This window comes from Lissotriton helveticus, chromosome 1_1 (genome assembly GCF_964261635.1).
Source record: "Lissotriton helveticus chromosome 1_1, aLisHel1.1, whole genome shotgun sequence".
Lineage (NCBI taxonomy): Eukaryota > Metazoa > Chordata > Amphibia > Caudata > Salamandridae > Lissotriton > Lissotriton helveticus.
In genome coordinates, this window is record NC_136057.1 from 171,003,633 (window position 1) to 171,026,113 (window position 22,481).

Genomic DNA, 22,481 nt, shown 5'->3' on the forward strand with positions numbered 1-22,481 from the left:
CTGTCTGCTGCAGCCACTGTGACCAACTCCAGCTGCCTGTTTACATACTGCGTGCCAGCGAAAATAGTCCTACCTCTCTGTCAAGCCCCACCGCCAGCGTAATGATGTCCCCGGTTTCATTGTTGATGGTAAACATGTTGGACGACGGGGTGCTGGGGTTCTGGGACATGATTTTGTACCTCAGCATGCCATTTGGCTGTTTGGGGTCGTCGGCATCAATGGAAGTCACCGTCATCACGTAGGTTCCTAACATCAGAACAAATATCCGTGAGCCTTAAATCAACAGTTAACGTGCTTACCAGGGGCCGCTTAAGACACCCACTTCCTAAACACTTTTCACCTCCACGAGCCCCGGGGCCCACAACACAGCCAGGGCGGCGTAATCGAGACCCCCGCAACACCGGCCACTTTAGGGTGCTTTATTTTGTTTTGTGCCTTAGCAAATAATGGAGTGTCAAGATGAAGACCCCCTCAGCAGCAACAATAATGACGTGTGTTGGGTTTTGGGCACACTGGAGGACGTTTGAGCGAGGTTGAAAAACAGGTCACAGGCAGCACGTGCATTAACATTGTTAGCACTCTTAAACAAGCATTGGCATTGCCAATAGGTCTCGCTTGTGGGACCTTATAAGTATTTAGTTTTGCAGCACAATATCCTTGTTGCATAATCGGATATTGTGCTGCAAAACTAAATACTTATAAGGTCCCACAAGCGAGACCTATTGGCAATGCCAATGCTTGTTTTCTGCTGGACCTTTTTTGGTAACTTGTGAACCACCTGCCGCTGCTCGGTTCTGGCACAGGGTGGCAATGCCAGGAAACGAACCAGGTGCGCCCCAGTCTGTCCTTCAGTCCGAGGCGAGTGGCGAGGGTAGCTTTAACTACTCATGCCAGCGTCAGTGGAGTACCCCAAAATGTAGCGGCTGCACCCCAAAAATGGGTGAAGTGCCCCCGAGTCAGTGCCGGACTGGGAAACCAAAACTAGCACTGGCAAAGTACTCAGGCAGCCCCCCAGGGGGGTTGGGGTGCCATGGAGCTCTTTGCCGGGGCCGGTTTTCGGCCGATTTTGTTACTGGTCCGATTTTGCACTTGGTGATTGAAGTTCTGATTGTCCCATTTTAATTTCAGGAATACAAGTACTAAAGAAGCACCCTGGACTTGACCATCTGCTCTTGAATGGACCTGGGACCCGTGAGAGCTCTGTGTGAACATGGCAGGCCAGGCCTATGTGAGAAGAGACTGTAGCTCCCAGCTCTGCAGTGTAACTTTTCATGTTTTGTGGGGCGACCCTAGTAAATTGTGAAGTGAGGTCCCCTTGTAGCTGCTCCCTTTGTTCAACAGTGATGAGGCTGCCAGCACTGAGCGCCTGAGATTCTCTGCTCCTTCCTAAGATTCTAAGCTGTGCTGTGCGAGAGCTGCTCCGCTAGCCTGAGAAAGCAAGCTGTGTCAGAGCAGCTCCACCAGCCTGAGAAAGCAAGCGGTGCAAGAGCAGCTCCGCCAGCCTGAGAAAGCAAGCGGTGCAAGAGCAGCTATGCTAGCCTGAGAAAGAAAGCTGTGCGAGGGCAGCTCTGCTAGCCTGACAAAGCAAGCTGTGCGAGAGCTGCTCCGCTATCCTGAGAAAGCAAGCTGTGCAAGAGCTGCTCTGCTATCCCGAGAAAGCAAGCTGTGCGAGGGCAGCTACACCAGCCTGAGAAAGCAAGCTGTGCGAGAGCAGTTCGCTATCCTGACAAAGCAAGCTGTGCGAGGGCAGCTACACCAGCCTGAGAAAGCAAGCTGTGCGAGAGCAGTTCGCTATCCTGAGAAAGCAAGCTGTGTGAGGGCAGCTACACCAGCCTGAGAAAGCAAGCTGTGCGAGAGCAGTTCGCTATCCTGACAAAGCAAGCTGTGCGAGGGCAGCTACACCAGCCTGAGAAAGCAAGCTGTGCGAGAGCAGTTCGCTATCCTGAGAAAGCAAGCTGTGCGAGGGCAGCTACACCAGCCTGAGAAAGCAAGCTGTGCGAGAGCAGTTCGCTATCCTGATAAAGCAAGCTGTGCGAGGGCAGCTACACCAGCCTGAGAAAGCAAGCTGTGCGAGAGCAGTTCGCTATCCTGAGAAAGCAAGCGGTGCAAGAGCTGCTCCGCTATCCTGAGAAAGCAAGCTGTGCGAGGGCAGCTCTGCTATCCTGAGAAAGCAAGCTGTGCGAGGGCAGCTCTGCTATCCTGAGAAAGCAAGCTGTGCAAGAGCTGCTCCGCTATCCTGAGAAAGCAAGCTGTGCAAGAGCTGCTCTGCTAACCTGAGAAAGAAAGCTGTGCAAGAGCAGCTCTGCTATCCTGAGAAAGAAAGCTGTGCGAGGGCAGCTCTGCTAGCCTGACAAAGCAAGCTGTGCAAGAGCTGCTCCGCTATCCTGAGAAAGCAAGCTGTGCCAGAGCAGCTCCACCAGCCTGAGAAAGCAAGCGGTGCGAGGGCAGCTCTGCTAGCCTGAGAAAGAAAGCTGTGCGAGGGCAGCTCTGCTAGCCTGACAAAGCAAGCTGTGCAAGAGCTGCTCCGCTATCCTGACAAAGCAAGCTGTGCCAGAGCTGCTCCACCAGCCTGAAAAAGCAAGCGGTGCGAGGGCAGCTCTGCTAGCCTGAGAAAGAAAGCTGTGCGAGGGCAGCTCTGCTAGCCTGACAAAGCAAGCTGTGCAAGAGCTGCTCCGCTATCCTGAGAAAGCAAGCGGTGCGAGGGCAGCTCTGCTAGCCTGAGAAAGAAAGCTGTGCGGGGGCAGCTCTGCTAGCCTGACAAAGCAAGCTGTGCAAGAGCAGCTACACTAGCCTGAGAAAGCAAGCTGTGCAAGAGTATCTCCCCTATCCTGAGAAAGCAAGCCGTGCAAGAGCAGCTCCGCCAGCCTGACAAAGCAAACTGTGCAAGAGCAACTCCGCTAGACTAAGAAAGCAAGCTGTGTGAGGGCAGCTCTGCTAGCCTGAGAAAGCAAGCTGTGCAGGAGCAGCTCCGCCAGCCTGACAAAGCAAACTGTGCAAGAGTAACTCCGCTAGCCTAAGAAAGCAAGCTGTGCGAGGGCAGCTCTGCTAGCCTGAGAAAGCAAGCTGTGCAGGAGCAGCTCTGCTATCCTGAGAAAGCAAGCTGTGCAAGAGCAGCTCCACTAGCCTGGAAAGCAAGCTGTGCGAGAGCAGTTCTGCTATCCTGAGAAAGCAAGCTGTGCAAGAGCAGCTCCGCTAGCCTAAGAAAGCAAGCTGTGCGAGGGCTGCTCTGCTAGCCCGACAAAGCAAGCTGTGCTAGAGCAGTTTGCCCTCCTGAGAAATCAAGCTGTGCGAGAGCAGCTCCGCCAGCCTCAGAAAGAAAGCTGTGCGAGAGCTGCTACACCAGCTTGAGAAAGCAAACTGTGCAAGAGCAACTCTGCTGGCCTAAGAAAGCAAGCTGTGCGAGGGTAGCTCTTCGAGGCTGCGAAAGCAATCTGTGCAGGAGCAGCTCCACTAGCCTGAGAAATCAAGCTGTGCCAGAGCAGCTCCGCCAGCCTGAGAAAGCAAGCTGTGCAAGAACAGCTCCACTTTCGTAAGAGAGTAAGCTGTGCAAGAGCAGCTGTGCTAGCCTGAGAAAGCAAGCTATGCAAGAGTAGCTGTGCTAGCCTGAGAAAGCAAGCTGTGCAAGAACAGCTCCACTATCGTAAGAGAGGAAGCTGTGCAAGAGCAGCTGTGCTAGCCTGAGAAAGCAAGCTGTGCAAGAGTATCTCCCCTATCCTGAGAAAGCAAGCTGTGCAAGAGCAGCTCTGCTAGCTGGAGAAAGCAAGCTGTGCAAGAGCAGTTCTGCTAACCTGAGAAAGCAAGCTGTGCAAGAGCAGCTCTGCTAGCCGGAGAAAGCAAGCTGTGCAAGAGCAGTTCTGCTATCCTGTGAAAGCAAGCTGTGCAAGAGCAGCTCTGCTAGCCGGAGAAAGCAAGCTATGCAAGAGCAGCTCTGCTAGCCGGAGAAAGCAAGCTGTGCAAGAGCAGTTCTGCTATCCTGAGAAAGCAAGCTGTGCAAGAGCAGCTCTGCTAGCCGGAGAAAGCAAGCTGTGCAAGAGCAGCTCTGCTAGCCCGAGAAAGCAAGCTGTGCAAGAGCAGTTCTGCTATCCCGAGAAAGCAAGCTGTGCAAGAGCAGCTCTGCTAACCCGAGAAAGCAAGCTGTGCAAGAGCAGCTCTGCTAGCCAGAGAAAGCAAGCTGTGCAAGAGCAGTTCTGCTATCCTGAGAAAGCAAGCTGTGCAAGAGCAGCTCTGCTAGCCGGAGAAAGCAAGCTGTGCAAGAGCAGCTCTGCTAACCTGAGAAAGCAAGCTGTGCAAGAATAGCTCTGCTAGCCTGAGAAAGCAAGCTGTGCAAGAATAGCTCCGCTAGCCTGAGAAAGCAAGCTGTGCAAGAGCAGCTCTGCTAGCCGGAGAAAGCAAGCTGCGCAAGAATAGCTCCGCTAGCCTGAGAAAGCAAGCTGGGCAAGAATAGCTCCGCTAGCCTGAGAAAGCAAGCTGTGAAAGAGCAGCTCTGCTAGCCGGAGAAAGCAAGCTGCGCAAGAATAGCTCCGCTAGCCTGAGAAAGCAAGCTGGGCAAGAATAGCTCCGCTAGCCTGAGAAAGCAAGCTGGGCAAGAATAGCTCCGCTAGCCTGAGAAAGCAAGCTGGGCAAGAATAGCTCCGCTAGCCTGAGAAAGCAAGCTGTGCAAGAGCAGCTCCGCTGGCCTGAGGAAGAATCCAAACCATGTAATAGGTGTTGGGTGCGTGGGTCAAGAATCCCTAGCTGAGTCAGGACAGCCGCATTTAAAGGGGCCACAGTTGTCACACCCACGTTTGTGCTAACACCCATTGGGTTTAGTCAGCCCTTTCCCTTTTACATATAATTCCTCCCTCTTCCTGCTATTGAGTTGGGGCCATGTCGGATTACTGCAGGACACCAGATACACCCCTGCCTAAGCCCCACCCTAAAGTTTATTTGTAGAATTAATTCGTCAGCCTCTCCATGTAAGTGATCAGGTGAGCAGATGGTGTAAAACATGAGAACCTGATGTGTGAATGGCCTTGGTGACGACCAGTGAAAGAGTATTTCTTATCCGCTAGGGTTTCTGAAGGTGAGACTGTGTGCCCTAGGAATAAGATTGCCTCTGTGCTGTTCAGGTCCAGGTGGGCTTTAATCTGGATCCCTGTCCACCATGTTTCGCTCAAGCTTTGCTGCCGATAACTGGCCTTCATCAGGTCACGACAGCTATCTTCAGTATGGCATTGTAACAGAATCCTTCAGTGTCACAATCGGACCATCTGCTTTTTTAACCAATTTCTTGCCTATACCCAAAGAGACACAATAAACAAAATAATAGTATGCAAGGGGATTGCAAAAGTTTACAACATTAGCCGTCTTTGAAAGAGGTGGACTGTGTCAAAGCCCTGGGGCAAGAACGGAATAGCCCATCCAGCAAGCCAGGAGCTTTTAACGCATAGAAGAGAGACATAAAAGAAGAGATGCTCGCCGAAGGGCACAGTTACCATATGCATAAGTAGAGTTGAGCCCGAACTCACAAAAAGCCTGATGAGTTAAACAGAGACTGAATCTGACTCCTCTGTGCCATAGGGCGCAGGGCGGGCATCTGAGCCATGGTCAGACTTAAAGGGTTCAACAACAGTATGACTGTCATGGTCTGAACCTTCTGCAGCCTGTAGAGCATCTAAGAAGAGAACCCCAGTCAGCATTCACCGCCTCGCCAGAAGGATGAAGCACTAACACAGTAGCACCTCCCAGAAAGTGCTTTGGGCCTTGCAAGGGGTGATAAACCGCTACTCTAATACCAATGCAATGTTAAATTTTTTGTATAAAAAATCCTAGACAGCTCCTCACTGCAGGAGAGTGTAGAGGAGTGAGGGTAGAGTCTTTCTTAGCAGTCTCATTTGATGGAAATTCCCAGGGACCACAAAGCAATCCTGTTACCCAGGCTCAGCTGAGGCAGAGCTGACACTGGTCATGTGGGGTGGCAGCCATCTTGGTGCTCCAAAAGATGGCCGCCCCCAGCCTATCCTGTCTAGGAATCTGCTCCTCCGGTCAGGATGGGCCGATACGTCATAGGTGATCTCCAGAATCGATGCTGTGCTTCACCTGTGACCTCCTCTGCTTGACCGGGGCACCTTGAGGTGTGTCCAGCAGAGGCCACCAGGACCACGGTGCAAGCTTTTCTGAACCTGTTGTCAGCCATGAGCGCCGCATCCACTTCACAGACCCACTCACATCAAAGGCAGCATTCCCAGCTGCACCCCTCTCACCACCCTGCCAACCACCCTGCCAATCCCCAACGTGACATCCGGAGCTCCTCTGACATATGCTGTTCCTCTGCCTCTCTGCACCATCTTTCTCTCTCGGCATTACCTGTGAGGCCCTCTCTGCTCTCAGGCTGTTTCTCTGCCTCTGTTTGCACCATCCTTCTCTCTCGGTGTGATCTACCCCTGAGTTCCTCTCTGATCTCTTGCTGTTTCTCTGCCTCTCTTCTGCATTTCCTCTAAGCTTCTGCTTGTATCATGCTCTTTCTCAGAATGCTCTTTCATATGATTGTTTTGAAGAGAGCCTCCACCTGCCGTATGCACACAGGGTCAATGAAGGGAGCCTCCACCCACCCTGTGCACACAGGGTCAATGAATGGAGCCTCCACCCACTTGTGCACACAGGGTCCAATGAATGGAGCCTCCACCCACTTGTGCACACAGGGTCCAATGAATGGAGCCTCCACCCACTTGTGCACACAGCGTCCAATGAAGGGAGCCTCCACCCGCCTGTGCACACAGCGTCCAATGAAGGGAGCCTCCACCCGCCCTGTGCACTCAACATCCAATGAAGGAAGCCTCCACCCAACCTGTGCACACAGCGTCCAATGAAGGGAGCCTCCACCCACTTGTGCACACAGGGTCCAATGAAGGAAGCCTCCACCCGCCTGTGCACACAGCGTCTAGTGAAGGGAGCCTCAACCCGCCCTGTGCACACAGCGTCCAATGAAGGGAGCCTCCACCCGCCCTGTGCACACAGCGTCCAATGAAGGGAGCCTCCACCCACTTGTGCACACAGGGTCCAATGAAGGGAGCCTTCACCCGCCCTGTGCACACAGCGTCCAATGAAGGGAGCCTCCACCCACTTGTGCACACAGCGTCCAGTGAAGGAAGCCTCCACCCGCCTGTGCACACAGCGTCCAATGAAGGGAGCCTCCACCCGCCTGTGCACACAGCGTCCAATGAATGGAGCCCCCACCCACTTGTGCACAAGGCGTCCAGTGAAGGAAGCCTCCACCCACTTGTGCACACAGGGTCCAATGAAGGAAGCCTCCACCCGCCTGTGCACACAGCATCCAATGAAGGGAGCCTCCACCCGCCCTGTGCACACAGCGTCCAATGAAGGGAGCCTCCACCCACTTGTGCACACAGGGTCCAATGAAGGGAGCCTTCACCTGCCCTGTGCACACAGCGTCCAATGAATGGAGCCTCCACCCACTTGTGCACACAGCGTCCAATGAAGGAAGCCTCCACCGACTTGTGCACACAGCATCCAATGAAGGAAGCCTCCACCCGCCTGTGCACACAGCGTCCAATGAAGGGAGCCTCCATCCGCCCTGTGCACACAGCGTCCAGTGAAGGGAGCCTCCACCCGCCCTGTGCGCACAGCCTCCAATGAAGGGAGCCTCTACCCAACCTGTGCACACAGCGTCCAATAAAGGGAGCCTCCACCCGCCCTGTGCACACAGCGTCCAATGAAGGGAGCCTCCACCCACTTGTGCACACAGGGTCCAATGAAGGGAGCCTACACCCGCCCTGTGCACCCAGCGTCCAATGAATGGAGCCTCCACCCACTTGTGCACACAGCGCCCAATGAAGGAAGCCTCCACCCACTTGTGCACACAGCATCCAATGAAGGAAGCCTCCACCCGCCTGTGCACACAGCGTCCAATGAAGGGAGCCTCCACCCGCCCTGTGCACACAGCGTCCAGTGAAGGGAGCATCCACCGCCCTGTGCACACAGCCTCCAATGAAGGGAGCCTCCACCCACCCTGTGTACACAGCGTCCAATGAAGGGAGCCTCCACCCTCCCTGTGCACACAGCGTCCAATGAAGGGAGCCTCCACCCACCCTGTGCACACAGTGTCCAATGAAGGGAGCCTCCACCCACCCTGTGCACACAGCGTCCAATGAAGGGAGCCTCCACCCACTTGTGCACACAGGGTCCAATGAAGGGAGCCTCCACCCGCCCTGTGCACACAGCGTCCAATGAATGGAGCCTCCACCCACTTGTGCACACAGCGTCCAATGAAGGGAGCCTCCACCCACCCTGTGCACACAGTTTCCAATGAAGGGAGCCTCCACCCACCCTGTGCACACAGCGTCCAATGAAGGGAGCCTCCACCCACTTGTGCACACAGCGCCCAATGAAGGAAGCCTCCACCCACTTGTGCACACAGGGTCCAATGAAGGGAGCCTCCACCCACCCTGTGCACACAGCCTCCAATGAAGGGAGCCTCCACCCACTTGTGCACACAGGGTCCAATGAAGGGAGCCTCCACCCACCCTGTGCACACAGCGTCCAATGAAGGGAGCCTCCACCCGCCCTGTGCACACAGCGTCCAATGAAGGGAGCCTCCACCCGCCCTGTGCACACAGCGTCCAATGAAGGGAGCCTCCACCCACCTGTGCACACAGCGTCCAATGAAGGGAGCCTCCACCCACTTGTGCACACAGCGTCCAATGAAGGGAGCCTCCACCCGCCCTATGCACACAGCGTCCAATGAAGGGAGCCTCCACCCACTTGTGCACACAGCGTCAAATGAAGGGAGCCTCCACCCGCCTATGCACACAGCGTCCAATGAAGGGAGCCTCCACCCGCCCTGTGCACACAGCGTCCAATGAAGGGAGCCTCCACCCACCCTGTGCACACAGCGTCCAATGAAGGGAGCCTCCACCCGCCTATGCACACAGCGTCCAATGAAGGGAGCCTCCACCCGCCCTGTGCACACAGCGTCCAATGAAGGGAGCCTCCACCCACCCTGTGCACACAGCGTCCAATGAAGGGAGCCTCCACCCACCCTGTGCACACAGCGTCCAATGAAGGGAGCCTCCACCCACTTGTGCACACAGGGTCCAATGAAGGGAGCCTCCACCCGCCCTGTGCACACAGCGTCCAATGAATGGAGCCTCCACCCACTTGTGCACACAGCGTCCAATGAAGGGAGCCTCCACCCACCCTGTGCACACAGTGTCCAATGAAGGGAGCCTCCACCCACCCTGTGCACACAGCGTCCAATGAAGGGAGCCTCCACCCACTTGTGCACACAGCGCCCAATGAAGGAAGCCTCCACCCACTTGTGCACACAGGGTCCAATGAAGGGAGCCTCCACCCACCCTGTGCACACAGCGTCCAATGAAGGGAGCCCCCACCCACTTGTGCACACAGGGTCCAATGAAGGGAGCCTCCACCCGCCCTGTGCACACAGCGTCCAATGAAGGGAGCCTCCACCAGCCCTTTGCACACAGCGTCCAATGAAGGGAGCCTCCACCCGCCCTGTGCACACAGCGTCCAATGAAGGGAGCCTCCACCCACCTGTGCACACAGCGTCCAATGAAGGGAGCCTCCACCCACTTGTGCACACAGCGTCCAATGAAGGGAGCCTCCACCCGCCCTGTGCACACAGCATCCAATGAAGGGAGCCTCCACCCACCCTGTGCACACAGCGTCCAATGAAGGGAGCCTCCACCCACTTGTGCACACAGCATCCAATGAAGGGAGCCTCCACCCGCCTATGCACACAGCGTCCAATGAAGGGAGCCTCCACCCGCCCTGTGCACACAGCGTCCAATGAAGGGAGCCTCCACCCGCCTATGCACACAGCGTCCAATGAAGGGAGCCTCCACCCGCCTGTGCACCCAACATCCAATGAAGGAAGCCTCCACCCGCCCTGTGCACACAGCGTCCAATGAAGGAAGCCTCCACCCGCCCTGTGCACACAGCGTCCAATGAAGGGAGCCTCCACCCACCCTGTGCACACAGCGTCCAATGAAGGAAGCCTCCACCCGCCCTGTGCACACAGCGTCCAATGAAGGAAGCCTCCACCCGCCCTGTGCACACAGCGTCCAATGAAGGGAGCCTCCACCCGCCCTGTGCACACAGCGTCCAATGAAGGGAGCCTCCACCCACCCTGTGCACACAGCGTCCAATGAAGGAAGCCTCCACCCGCCCTGTGCACACAGCGTCCAATGAAGGGAGCCTCCACCCACCCTGTGCACACAGCGTCCAATGAAGGGAGCCTCCACCCGCCCTGTGCACACAGCGTCCAATGAAGGGAGCCTCCACCCACCCTGTGCACACAGCGTCCAATGAAGGGAGCCTCCACCCACTTGTGCACACAGCGTCCAATGAAGGGAGCCTCCACCCGCCCTGTGCACACAGCGTCCAATGAAGGGAGCCTCCACCCTCTCTGTGCACACAGCGTCCAATGAAGGGAGCCTCCACCCGCCTGTGTACACAGCCTACAATGAAGGGAGCTCCTTGGGCAGGCTCATTAGTGGACCTTGCCACAGTTTTGTTTCATTGCCACATAAAAGTAATTATACGGATGAGCAATAATCCCTTTGGTTACCGGCTACAGCTGAGGAATCTTGGATAATGAAAAACATATTGAATGTGGGAGATGAGTTATTTGAACTCGTTTCTCTTTCAGCGTGGCAGAGGGACACACCATGCCCAGGGTTCCCGCACCCTGTAACGTGACCACCGTAGTGTTGCATGGACAGACTTGTTGGACCTTGCCTCCAGGTAGCTTGGGTGAGGTTTTGTCCAGGATTTGTTCATATTATGCTATAGTATTTGTATTGTACTTTCTAGCTCCTGGCAGGGTCCTAAAGCGCTTTCTGGTTGGCAGAGTAAGTAGCTACTTATGCATAGAGAAAAGAGTGCTGGTTGAGGTGTAGTCTATAAGGAGTAAGTTTTGATGTCTTGCATGGGGTTCAAAGGTGCGGTTCAGTCACCTTGGGGTAGACAATTATCTGCGCCCTGTGCGTGAGATGTGAAAAAACGTAGTAATTAAGATCACGGTTTGGGCCACATCTCCCAGCACCTGCGCACACTCCACTGGCTCCCTATCGAAACTAGAGTCACCTTCAAGATGTTCACCCACACTCACAAGGCCCTCCACGACACCGGACCAGCATACCTGAACAGCCGACTCAAATTCCACGCACCCCAAAGGACCCTACGATCAGCCCAGCTCTCCTACGCCGCAGTCCTCCGCACCAGAAAGACCAGATCGGGAGGCCGCTTCTTCTCCTTCCTCGCGGCCCGAGCCTGGAACGACCTTCCACTCCACCTCAGACAGACAACATTGCTCCCCATCTTCGCAAAAAACCTCAAAACCTGGCTCTTCCACAGACTCCCTCCTTGATGGAATGGAACCTGCAAACCCCCTCCCTTCCTCCCTCACAGTGCCTTGAGACCCTTAGGGGCGAGTAGTCTCGCTTACCAAACACCTTGATTGATTGGACACCACTCATTACAGCTTGTATTCTGAGACCAGTTAGATCATGTGTTAGGGAACAACCAGGCCATGCTCTTCTGGATTCCAGATGTTTGCTGACTTTCCTTCTGCTTGCTGTGAGGTTGTGCTGGAGCGCTGAAATGTTTACGGTCAAAGAGCTCTGATCAATCTTTTTCTTTCTCCACCTTCAGACACCTTTAGCTTTTTGTGGCTGAAGACCTAGTGTCTCCAAGACAATATACATCGAGTGGGCTTTAGGTCTGCCCTTACTCATGATTGCATGGCTTTCTTCTCTGTCTCAGTTCACTGCTCCTTTTTTGACTGCTTTCTTCCTCGTTCCTGTGTTTGGACATACCTTCTTTACCATCGTTTGTATTGGCCAACTTGTGTTCACCCACTGTTGATTTAAAAGGGACTACTTTTTTTATTTTGCTTGCTGCATTACTTGGAATTGCATTGTTTTCTTCACTTTCTTTTCCGCCTCCCACATTTGCTTTCTTTTTTTCCAATAAGTTATTTTTGTTTATTTTTACGAGGGCTTGGCACCTGCTCACTGCTCCCAAGCCCTTGCTTTTCGGCCCACGCTCCCTCTTTGCCTCATCTTTCCCATCTCCCACTTTCTGCTTGTTTCCTCTTTTTTCTTTCCTTTTTAAATTATTTTTTACGAGGGCCTGGCAGCTACACTTTGAAACTGGAATGTCCCTCTTTCGGCCTAGGCTCCCTGTGAAGTCATCTTTCGCCCCCTCCGCCTCCACTCCCAGCTGCAGCCACACTTTCGTCTTTTTTTGTGTTACTTTTTTTTTGCAAGGACCTGGCTATTATTCGCTTCCTTCCTTGCGCTACAACAAATGTATACTTTATTTTGTGAATTCACTGTTCTGAGGTGTCAGCCCCCATCATAGATTAGTAAATTATGTATAAAATAAAAAAAATCACAAGATAGCCGCCATGTATGCAAGTGTATTCAAAGCGTGTACACAAAAAATTCTTTGAAGTCGAAGTTTTTTCTAAAAGTATGAGAAAAAGAATTCCAAGATGGCTGTCACGTATCTCGGCTCATGCACGGAAGCCATCTTGGAATTCATTTTCTTTTGCTTGAATAAAAATAATATTTTGAAGAGGCCAGCGGTGCATGCGATATCTGTGGAATCATTTGTGATTTTTTTTCTTCTTTGGTATCCTTTCCCAGATGGCAGACCGCATTCTTGGGAAGTCTAAAAAAAATAACTGAATTGGCAAAGCCATAGGTATCACAGGTGAGACCAGTTAGCTTTGCGGATGCTTGTTTTGAATGGAGAAATTATCAGAAGCCACTACCCTTCTGTATTGGAGTTTGCTTCTTAGACTGTAGCAGTGAGTTTGGATTTTAAAATCGATCCTGTTCCCTGAATCATGCAGCGTGATCTGCAGAGAGCTTTGACTTCACCTATTCAAAGCTGGTAAAATGTTGGGGTGCAGGCTGTGCTTTCATTCTGAGTTACCAGCGCTCCGGCTTGAGAGGTTTATATTAACCCTACTTCCCTAGGACCCGGGTGGAGGAAGTGCATTGTCCTCACACTCTCAAGCTCTACTCAAGACCCCATATAGTTTATTCATAGTAATATAGTTTATTAAAACTTTATGGGTGGCTATGGGTGCGTTCCCTTTTAGACGTAATCCTTTCTAAAGAGCGACGCAATCTGAGTGCGTATCGAATCCAGACTCTACGGTACCCCAGGCTCTTTGCTCCCACAGACCCCTCCATGGGCAGGCTGCAGCACACACACTGTGCAGCCATCTCCATGTGCATTCTCACACTTTATGCTCTTAACACACTGTTCCATCCTTACACACCCTAACCATACCCCACCCATACACTCTCCGTCCTTTGTTCACCCGCCCACAGTCCAACACCGCTCCATCCGCACACGCCCAACCGGCCAGGCCGCTCCCAGAGACTCAGATTGCAGGACCTTGAGCTTCCATGAGAACCTGAGAACTCATAAAAACTCATTCAGGGCCCCCCAGGGACAATAAAGATTTAATAAGACTGGCTTAGTGTGGCCTGGATATCACATCTCATGTACCGAGGCGGGCCTGTCTTTCCTTACAGCGTTGAGGCGGTCTGACCTGTAGGGAAATCAGTGGAGTTTCCTTCCGCTGAAGGCCACCAGGGCTTGGGCAGAAGCCGCCTTTTGTTGGGTGAGCCTGTAGAAAGATGACAGTATCCTGCCTTTGCTATTCCCCGCCTCCACCTGATGCTCCCACCCACCCACATCTGACCACCATGAGAGAAGCAGTTATATCTATTTCGAAACAAAAAATATGTAAACTGGTTCGTGTTGGGTAACTCATTTGCATGTGACTTGTTGAAAAACCAGCTCTGTTCTGTCTGGTACTCACTCACTGTCTCTCAAAACTTCCACTATCCTGTGCTTTCCCCAGTTGTGCCTCTAACGGTCTTCTATTTCCATCCCTTTCTCTGGGTCCCAAGACACTGGTGAGGGAGCCAGCGCCTGGCTGCAATCCCCAGTCACCACCGCTTTAAAGGGAGCAGAAAGAACCTGCTGGATGTCTCTAACAGAGCTTACAAGGGCCAATGTCTCATTTATTTAAAGAAAAATAAGATTTTTCCAATGGTGTTCTGTCTACTTCTGTCTCACTCTCTCTACCCAGAAAGAAGAATCAAAGTTGTGTTAATGGCAAGAGAGATGGCTGCCACATGATGTCAATATCCATACAAATAAGGGTGGAGACTGATTCTGGGTAGATTTATGGGTGATAAGGACGCCAAAGACAGTGAGATCTCAGGATCAGACAAGTGTTCCTTTGAAGGTCAAATACCTCAATGAATGTAGTCCATCAGGATCCAGAGATGGCAAAGCGCACACACTTAAATCATAACTAAGCTCGAGTGTGTCTGCCTCCTGAGTGCTGGTGTAGATTTAACTTATGCTTGTGATTGACTTGTTATTTTTGACAAACTATGTCACACCAAATCGACATTCTATTCCATGTATTTCCGAATATAATCGGTATTCAGATTTCGCTATGAAGATCACATGCCAATGTTTCCTCCTCATTTGCAAAATTCATAGCATCAAATACAGCATGTTTGGTGATTTTAATTTCCGCAGGTCAGTCAGAGCTTTGCAAAAGTATTGGTTAGTTGTCGATAAATGTTTCTCACGTTTTGTGCTTGCACGAGCTCTTCCTGCAATGTTGTGGATGTCTGTGGTTTGGTATTCACAGTTCTGTGATTTGGTACCCACAGTCTATATCAGAACTCAAACCACAAATACCATGTCAAATGGCTACCAATAAACCAGGTCAGGCGTGGTTTTACCATTGACCATCAATATCCAATTGATGCAGGAAAGCGACCATCTCTGACTAGGCTTGTCCTGTCGTAAGCACTGATCTGAGGTGCTCTGTGCGCAGAACAGGACTAGCCTTAGGGGGTAACCTGCGATACACATATGGGTGAAGGCATCCTTGCAATAATGATTAATGTTCATCAAATGAAGCCCTGTGTGTCCGTGTACAACCATTGCATTGTATTGTTGTGGCCTCCAGGGAGCACTCTCCTGTCCCTTATGAAACCCAAAGTGTGTTCATGTAATGCCATGTGAATTATTATATTTGCCTACATTTGTGAAGTATTACTGTTGATGTATACCATTGTGTGCAGTCTCAGCCCATGTTTTCCATGCATGGCCATGCTTGTCCATCTTTGACCCCGTTCTGGTTAAGTCGAAGGGTCACTTTCAGCCATATCACAACCTACCTCTACCCGAGCACTCCAGGACCTACCTCTGGGCAGTCAAAGTAGGGCACAGTCTTACCTGTACCCCGCCGATCCTGCCAGGAAGAACTGGGGAGTGGTAAAGAGTGCCAGAGTTCCAGGGCACCTGGGTGCAGCTTCTGCTGCTTGTGTACAAAATGCATTAAGGAGTGCTGCATGAAGAGGTTTCTGTTCTGTATGGATAGATTCCAACTGCAGTATTTTGTTGACCCTTCTGCAAGACTTTTACCTAAGGAGGTCCCGCCTACTTTTGTTCTGAAACTAGCCCTTAACCCCTTCCATGCTGATGACGACCCCCATCCGTCATGCATCACGGTGGGCGTGTGCTGATGACGGCTGGGGGCCATCATGAACCCGCACAGGCGCAGAATCGCGGCCGCGCCCAAGGGGTTAAGGTCCATCTGACTGATGCCAGTACTCAATGTTTGAAATGGAAATACAGAAGTGCAACTCATTCGGTTGTCCTTTTGCCTTGTACGCTGAACATGTGTGGAGAGGTTATCGCCAGGGTGCATGCATGAACGAAGTATGGAAGGAGACTTTCTCCAGCAGTTTTGGATTTCTGGTGACATGTTTTGCCCAAGGCTTGTCTTGAACTTTGATGCAGCTTTTGAGAATATGAGCACTGAATCTGTACTCTTGTGTTGCAGATGCAATGGTTCACGCCTTTGACTCCGTTGGACACTCGTTAGGCTCAGGTACCGCAACCTCCATCCCTCTTTCCTCTCCTCCTGACCAATGCTGCCTCTTCTTTGCTCCTCCTAAGAGAAGGAATCCCTTGTATGATTGGTTGACCATGTTCGGAGGCAGATCCCCTTGTGACACACCATTTGCAGCTCCAGACCACGATACGACTCTCAGGCCATTGGAGAGACCGCTTCTTTCACCCTCATCCCGTAAAAAGAAGCCGATGGCAAAGAAGGGATCTCTAGATTATCTTCAAGTGCAGCAGAAGACCAAGTCTTGGGAAGAAAGTTAGGCGTTATTGCACGGTGAACAGTCCCTGGTTTCTAACTGCTCCTGTAACCCTTGGAGCTAAACAGCTCTTGCCTTCATCTCTGTAGCTCAGTCTCTCTTTCATTACCCCACTTGTTGTAGGATACCTGGAACCATGTCTACTCAACTTCAGCCAATCAGAAAAGAATGCACTCACACAGTCAGGTGCTAGAACTTAGACTCAAGTCCAAAGTTCATCAGATTTTGCCCCCCCCCCCCCCCCCCCCAGTTAGCACTGCAACCAAGGCACAGTACTCGGTTATTATCCAGCAGGACTGGCACTCTGAGATTCTGGGTCGTGGCTGAGAGCCTGGTGGGAACTGTATTATTTCAGAACGGTGAGAGGTTGTACCTTGGACTTGGCTTGTGGTGATCCCACAAAACTGTGTTCCATGGCTGTAGAGTCACCTGGCTGGTGTCCACCAGACCCCTATATGAAACGCTAGTGCAGAGAGGGAGCGTATTGTCTTTTTGGGTGGAGGCCACTTTTCCCACTTAGCGACAGACCTTCTAAATAATTGTAAACAAGATTTTATATTGGCTATCTGTTGCAACATTTGTCCAACAGCTGCCCTGGTAACAGGTGATGATTGCAATGGCTTCTGATTGTGCCTGACTGCCATAAACGATGCCATAGTGTCTACATCTTCAGGGGTTTGGATTAGAATTCAGGCATTGGATATCACCGTGGAGTAAGGGTACTTGCCCTCTGCATCTCAGCTGCCAGTCCTAAGCACACTGGAGCAAGGGTCCCTCTAGGGTGGACTTTGGATTGGACGTCAGGTGTGGTATGCCACCGGGGGGGTCAGGGTACTTGCCTTCTGCGTCTGAGCTGTCAGTCCTAAATGCAGCGCAAGGGTCCCTCTAGGGTGGACTGTGGTTTGGACTTTAGGCATATCATGCCCCCGGGGAGTCGGGGTACTTGCTTTCTACATCTCAGCTTCTAGTCTTAAGTACAGAACACTTCAGCCAGGGTCCCCCTAGGGTAATCTTCATCTTTGACGTCCTTTGTAGCAGGGCAATCTTCCGCCTTGTTTCCCTTAGCTGCAGGAAAGGGATAACCCCGCTGCATATCCAACTTGGCTGCTTGCATGAGTCACAGGAAGTTTGCTCTGTCCATAGCAGTGGCAGTGCCATACAGTTTCCTTTCTGTGTGGCTACAGTTTCTGTGCCTCCCATGTGTACCCAGACTGTTGGTGTCTACCATGGTAGCCGCGCTCTGCCAGGTATCTGTTTCGGCCTTTCTTGTAGGGTTCTGAGCTTGTTTGCGTGTCCTGTCACTCACAATCTGGTCTTCACCAGTCTGAAGGCATCATGTCCCCTTGTTTGGGCGCTGCCCAGACTTTGCCAGTTTAAGCTCCTTACCCAACCCCTCTGCTCATCAAGTTAGCCATACGCAGTACTGTGTATCCCACTGTGCTCCGACCCCTACTCTACACGTATTATGCTACTAGATGTGTTGCACTGTTAACCACATGCTACATCTGTATGTTAAGACCTTTTGCCGTCCGCAGTGGTTGAGGTCTTTCCCCGGCATTACCTGTATGCCCACACCGTGTGTCATTCACCAACGTTGTATGGCCTCAACCCTTGTGTCCCCATGGTGCCAGTCTTCTCCTGGCACTGCTTGTATGCCCACTCCTTCTACCTTAAGACATAGCACCCTTATTCACCAAACGGTCTATGTAATCTGCCTTCCAACATGGTGCCAGTTTTCCCCATGCTCTCTAGCCTTCTAACATGCTGCCAGCCCTTGCCAAGCACTATCTGTGTATTGCGGTGTGCCTTCTAACATATTGTCAGTTCTCAAATAAAGCTACCAGAGCTGAACAAAGATTACCTCCTCTGTGCTCAAGTCATCCTAGTTTCTGTTGTCTTACATGTTTCCAGACTGTTCACCCATGTACCTGTGTGCCCAATCCGTCTGCCCTACAGAATGGTACCAGTTTCCCAACCATGTCATCCCTACACCCAACAACCTTTCTAACACCTAGCACAGTTTGTGTATTGACATCAGCCCTTTAACACTGCCCCTGTAACCAAACCTTCTGCCTTCTAACATGGTGCCAGCCTGCTAACAACACTATCCATATGCCAAACCTTCTGCCTTCTAACATGGTGCCAGCCTGCTAACAGCACTGTCCATATGCCAAACCTTCTGCCTTCTAACATGGTGCCAGCCTGCTAACAGCACTATCCATGTGCCAACCCCTCTGCCTTCTAACATGGTGCCAGCCTGCTAACATCACTGTCCATATGCCAAACCTTCTGCCTTCTAACATGGTGCCAGCCTGCTAACAGCACTGTCCATATGCCAAACCTTCTGCCTTCTAACGTGGTGCCAGCCTGCTAACAGCACTGTCCATATGCCAAACCTTCTGCCTTCTAACATGGTGCCAGCCTGCTAACAGCACTATCCATGAGCCAAACCTTCTGCCTTCTAACATGGTGCCAGCCTGCTAACAGCATTATCCATGTGCCAAACCTTCTGCCTTCTAACATGGTGCCATCCTGCTAGCAGCACTGTCCATATGCCAAACCTTCTGCCTTCTAACATGGTGCCATCCTGCTAGCAGCACTGTCCATATGCCAAACCTTCTGCCTTCTAACATGGTGCCATCCTGCTAGCAGCACTGTCCATATGCCAAACCTTCTGCCTTCTAACATGGTGCCAGCCTGCTAACAGCACTATCCATATGCCAAACCTTCTGCCTTCTAACATGGTGCCAGCCTGCTAACAACACTATCCATATGCCAAACCTTCTGCCTTCTAACATGGTGCCAGCCTGCTAACAACACTATCCATATGCCAAACCTTCTGCCTTCTAACATGGTGCCAGCCTGCTAACAGCACTGTCCATATGCCAAACCTTCTGCCTTCTAACATGGTGCCAGCCTGCTAACATCACTGTCCATATGCCAAACCTTCTGCCTTCTAACATGGTGCCAGCCTGCTAACAGCACTGTCCATATGCCAAACCTTCCGCCTTCTAACGTGGTGCCAGCCTGCTAACAGCACTGTCCATATGCCAAACCTTCTGCCTTCTAACATGGTGCCAGCCTGCTAACAGCACTATCCATGAGCCAAACCTTCTGCCTTCTAACATGGTGCCAGCCTGCTAACAGCATTATCCATGTGCCAAACCTTCTGCCTTCTAACATGGTGCCATCCTGCTAGCAGCACTGTCCATATGCCAAACCTTCTGCCTTCTAACATGGTGCCATCCTGCTAGCAGCACTGTCCATATGCCAAACCGTCTGCCTTCTAACATGGTGCCAGCCTGCTAACAGCATTATCCATGTGCCAAACCTTCTGCCTTCTAACATGGTGCCAGCCTGCTAACAGCATTATCCATGTGCCAAACCTTCTGCCTTCTAAAATGGTGTCAGCCTGCTAACAGCACTATCCATGTGCCAAACCTGCATTCTAACACGGTGCCAGCCTGCTAACAGCACTATCCATGTGCCAAACCTTCTGCCTTCTAACATGATGCCAGCCTGCTAACAGCACTATCCATGTGCCAAACCTTCTGCATTCTAACACGGTGCCAGCCTGCTAACAGCACTATCCATGTGCCAAACCTTCTGCCTTCTAACATGATGCCAGCCTGCTAACAGCACTATCCATGTGCCAAAGCGCCTGCCAGTCCTCAATTAGTGTACCTGTGTTTATAGAAACCAACCTTGCAAGTTTCCAGCCAATGCTGTCTGTGTCTTGAAACCTCATGCCTTCAGCCCTCACTGCCTGTGTTCAGACTGCCTTCCACGTGTGCTGTCCACTGATCTCTTGCTGTGTACTCCAGCCTGTTGTCAACAATGTGTGCTGCTTGACTACCAGTGCAATGCGTTCATACAACTACCTGGTGCCCAGTTTCCTGCTAACATTGTATATACGTTTTATTTGTCTCTTTCATTATGGCTCCACTCTTCTTTATGATGTGCCAAGATGACTACATCTGTTTCATTCTGATTGTTATTACTTTATTTTATTCTTCTTCGAATATTGCATGCTCTGCTACCATGACGCCTGCTGCCATCCCAGCTAACCTCTAACACAATACCAGTTTCCTGCCAACACTGCCTGCTATCAGCCCCTGCTGCCCGCAGCAGTCTACATGCCCTCTGCCAACCCTGGCTTCTCAGCATGGACCTGCTGGTGCCCACCCTGCTTCTCAAAGCTTGCTGTTAACTAACAAGGTTGCACGTGTCCTACCTGCACTGACTGCTTTTCAAAGTCTGCAGCTGCATATGACATAACAACTGCAACCATGGTCTTCTTACCATAAATAGCTATGTCCCTGTATGTTACAAGGCACCTGTTAGGAATGTCTGTCCCAAACATTTACCAACCCCATGCAAACACAGCCAGCTTGACACCCTCTCCTGTCCTCCTTCAACATAGTGCTTATCTTCTGTGAGCATTGTTCTTGTCACAGCTTGTTGACTGTCTTATATAATTTGCTGCTAGCCTGGTGTCACCCTCATGGTAGCATGAGGGCCTGTGTACCGTATTCTCCGTCCTTCCTGTACAGAGCCAATCTCCTGTTCGTAGAATGACCTGTGTACCTTCAGTACGGTATAAGTCTCATGGCGGGTAATGGACTCTGTACCCTATCCTCCAGCCATCATTACTGGGTCATTCTCCTGGTGGTACGATGACCTCAGTGCCCTGTCCCCAGCCTTCCTGTACATGGTCAGTCACCTGGCAGGCCGCTGTACCTTGTACATCAGCCTTTAGTACAATGCCAATCTCCTAGGAGGCAGTGGCCTGTGTACCCTGTCCTACAGCATTCGATTCAGTGTCAGTCTCCTGGTGACTGGATGGTGCCTGTACCCTGTTCTCTAGCCTTCCTGCACAGTATCAGTCACCTGGTAGCCGGGGGCCATTTGCTTTTTCCTCCATACTTCCTATGTAGTGTCAGACTCCTGGCATCAAGGTGACCTGTGTACCCTATGCTCCCGCCTTATCATGCTGTGCCTTTGGTGGCAGAACAGTGGTGCGCCCCGTCATATTTGCTGCTTAACGACAGATGATCTAGCCTTCTGCTTTCTTGCATGGTATACATTTTTAACACTGTCTGTTCTACTCAAAGGTACAGGTCTCATGTCAGCAGTATCTGTTTACAAACACCTACTGCTGCATACCATGGTGCAAGTTTCCTGTCAGAAATATACATTTACAATGGGTACTGCTGCCTAACCCAGTGCAAGTCTCCTGTCAGCAATATCTGTTAACAAAGAGCTACTGCTGCCTAACCCAGTGCAAGCCTCCTGTCGGCAATATCTGTTAACAAAGAGCTACTGCTGCTTAACCCAGTCCAAGTCTCCTGTCAGCAATATCTGTTAACAAATAGCTACTGCTGCCTAACACAGTCCAAGTCTCCTGTCAGCAATATCTGTTAACAAACAGCTACTGCTGCCTAACCCAGTGCAAGTCTCTTGTCAGCAATATCTGTTAACAAAGAGCTACTGCTGCCTAACCCAGTGCAAGCCTCCTGTCAGCAATATCTGTTAACAAACAGCTACTGCTGCCTAACCCAGTGCAAGTCTCTTGTCAGCAATATCTGTTAACAAAGAGCTACTGCTGCCTAACCCAGTGCAAGCCTCCTGTCAGCAATATCTGTTAACAAAGAGCTACTGCTGCCTAACCCAGTCCAAGTTTCCTGTCAGCAATATCTGTTAACAAATAGCTACTGCTGCCTAACCCAGTGCAAGTCTCTTGTCAGCACTGTCTGTTAATAAAGAGCTACTGCTGCCTAACCCAGTCCAAGTATCCTGTCAGCAATATCTGTTAACAAAGAGCTCCTGCTGCCTAACTCAGTGCAAGTCTCCCGTCAGCAATATCTGTTAACAAAGAGCTCCTGCTGCCTAACTCAGTGCAAGTCTCCCGTCAGCAATATCTGTTAACAAAGAGCTACTGCTGCCTAACCCAGTCCAAGTTTCCTGTCAGCAATATCTGTTAACAAATAGCTACTGCTGCCTAACCCAGTGCAAGTCTCTTGTCAGCACTGTCTGTTAATAAAGAGCTACTGCTGCCTAACCCAGTCCAAGTATCCTGTCAGCAATATCTGTTAACAAAGAGCTCCTGCTGCCTAACTCAGTGCAAGTCTCCCGTCAGCAATATCTGTTAACAAAGAGCTACTGCTGCCTAACTCAGTGAAAGTCTCCTGCCAGCAACATGTGCTTACCCACACCCACAGCTACCGAGCACACTGCCAG

General features: G+C 51.5%; 1 protein-coding gene across 6 annotated transcripts in view; it reads left to right on the forward strand.

Annotated features, from left to right (window-relative positions):
• ST3GAL3 (ST3 beta-galactoside alpha-2,3-sialyltransferase 3) overlaps positions 1 to 22,481 on the forward strand; it is a 1,285,176-nt gene that overhangs the window by 480,247 nt on the left and 782,448 nt on the right. For 4 of the 6 annotated variants that reach the window (XM_078661230.1, XM_078660924.1, XM_078660849.1 and 1 more), the window contains one exon: positions 15,917 to 15,964. The exons of the other annotated variants lie outside the window; for them this stretch is intronic. In XM_078661230.1, coding sequence (XP_078517356.1) covers positions 15,917 to 15,964 — 48 coding nt within the window. The remainder of the gene's footprint in view (positions 1 to 15,916; positions 15,965 to 22,481) is intronic. 6 annotated transcript variants of the gene reach the window in all.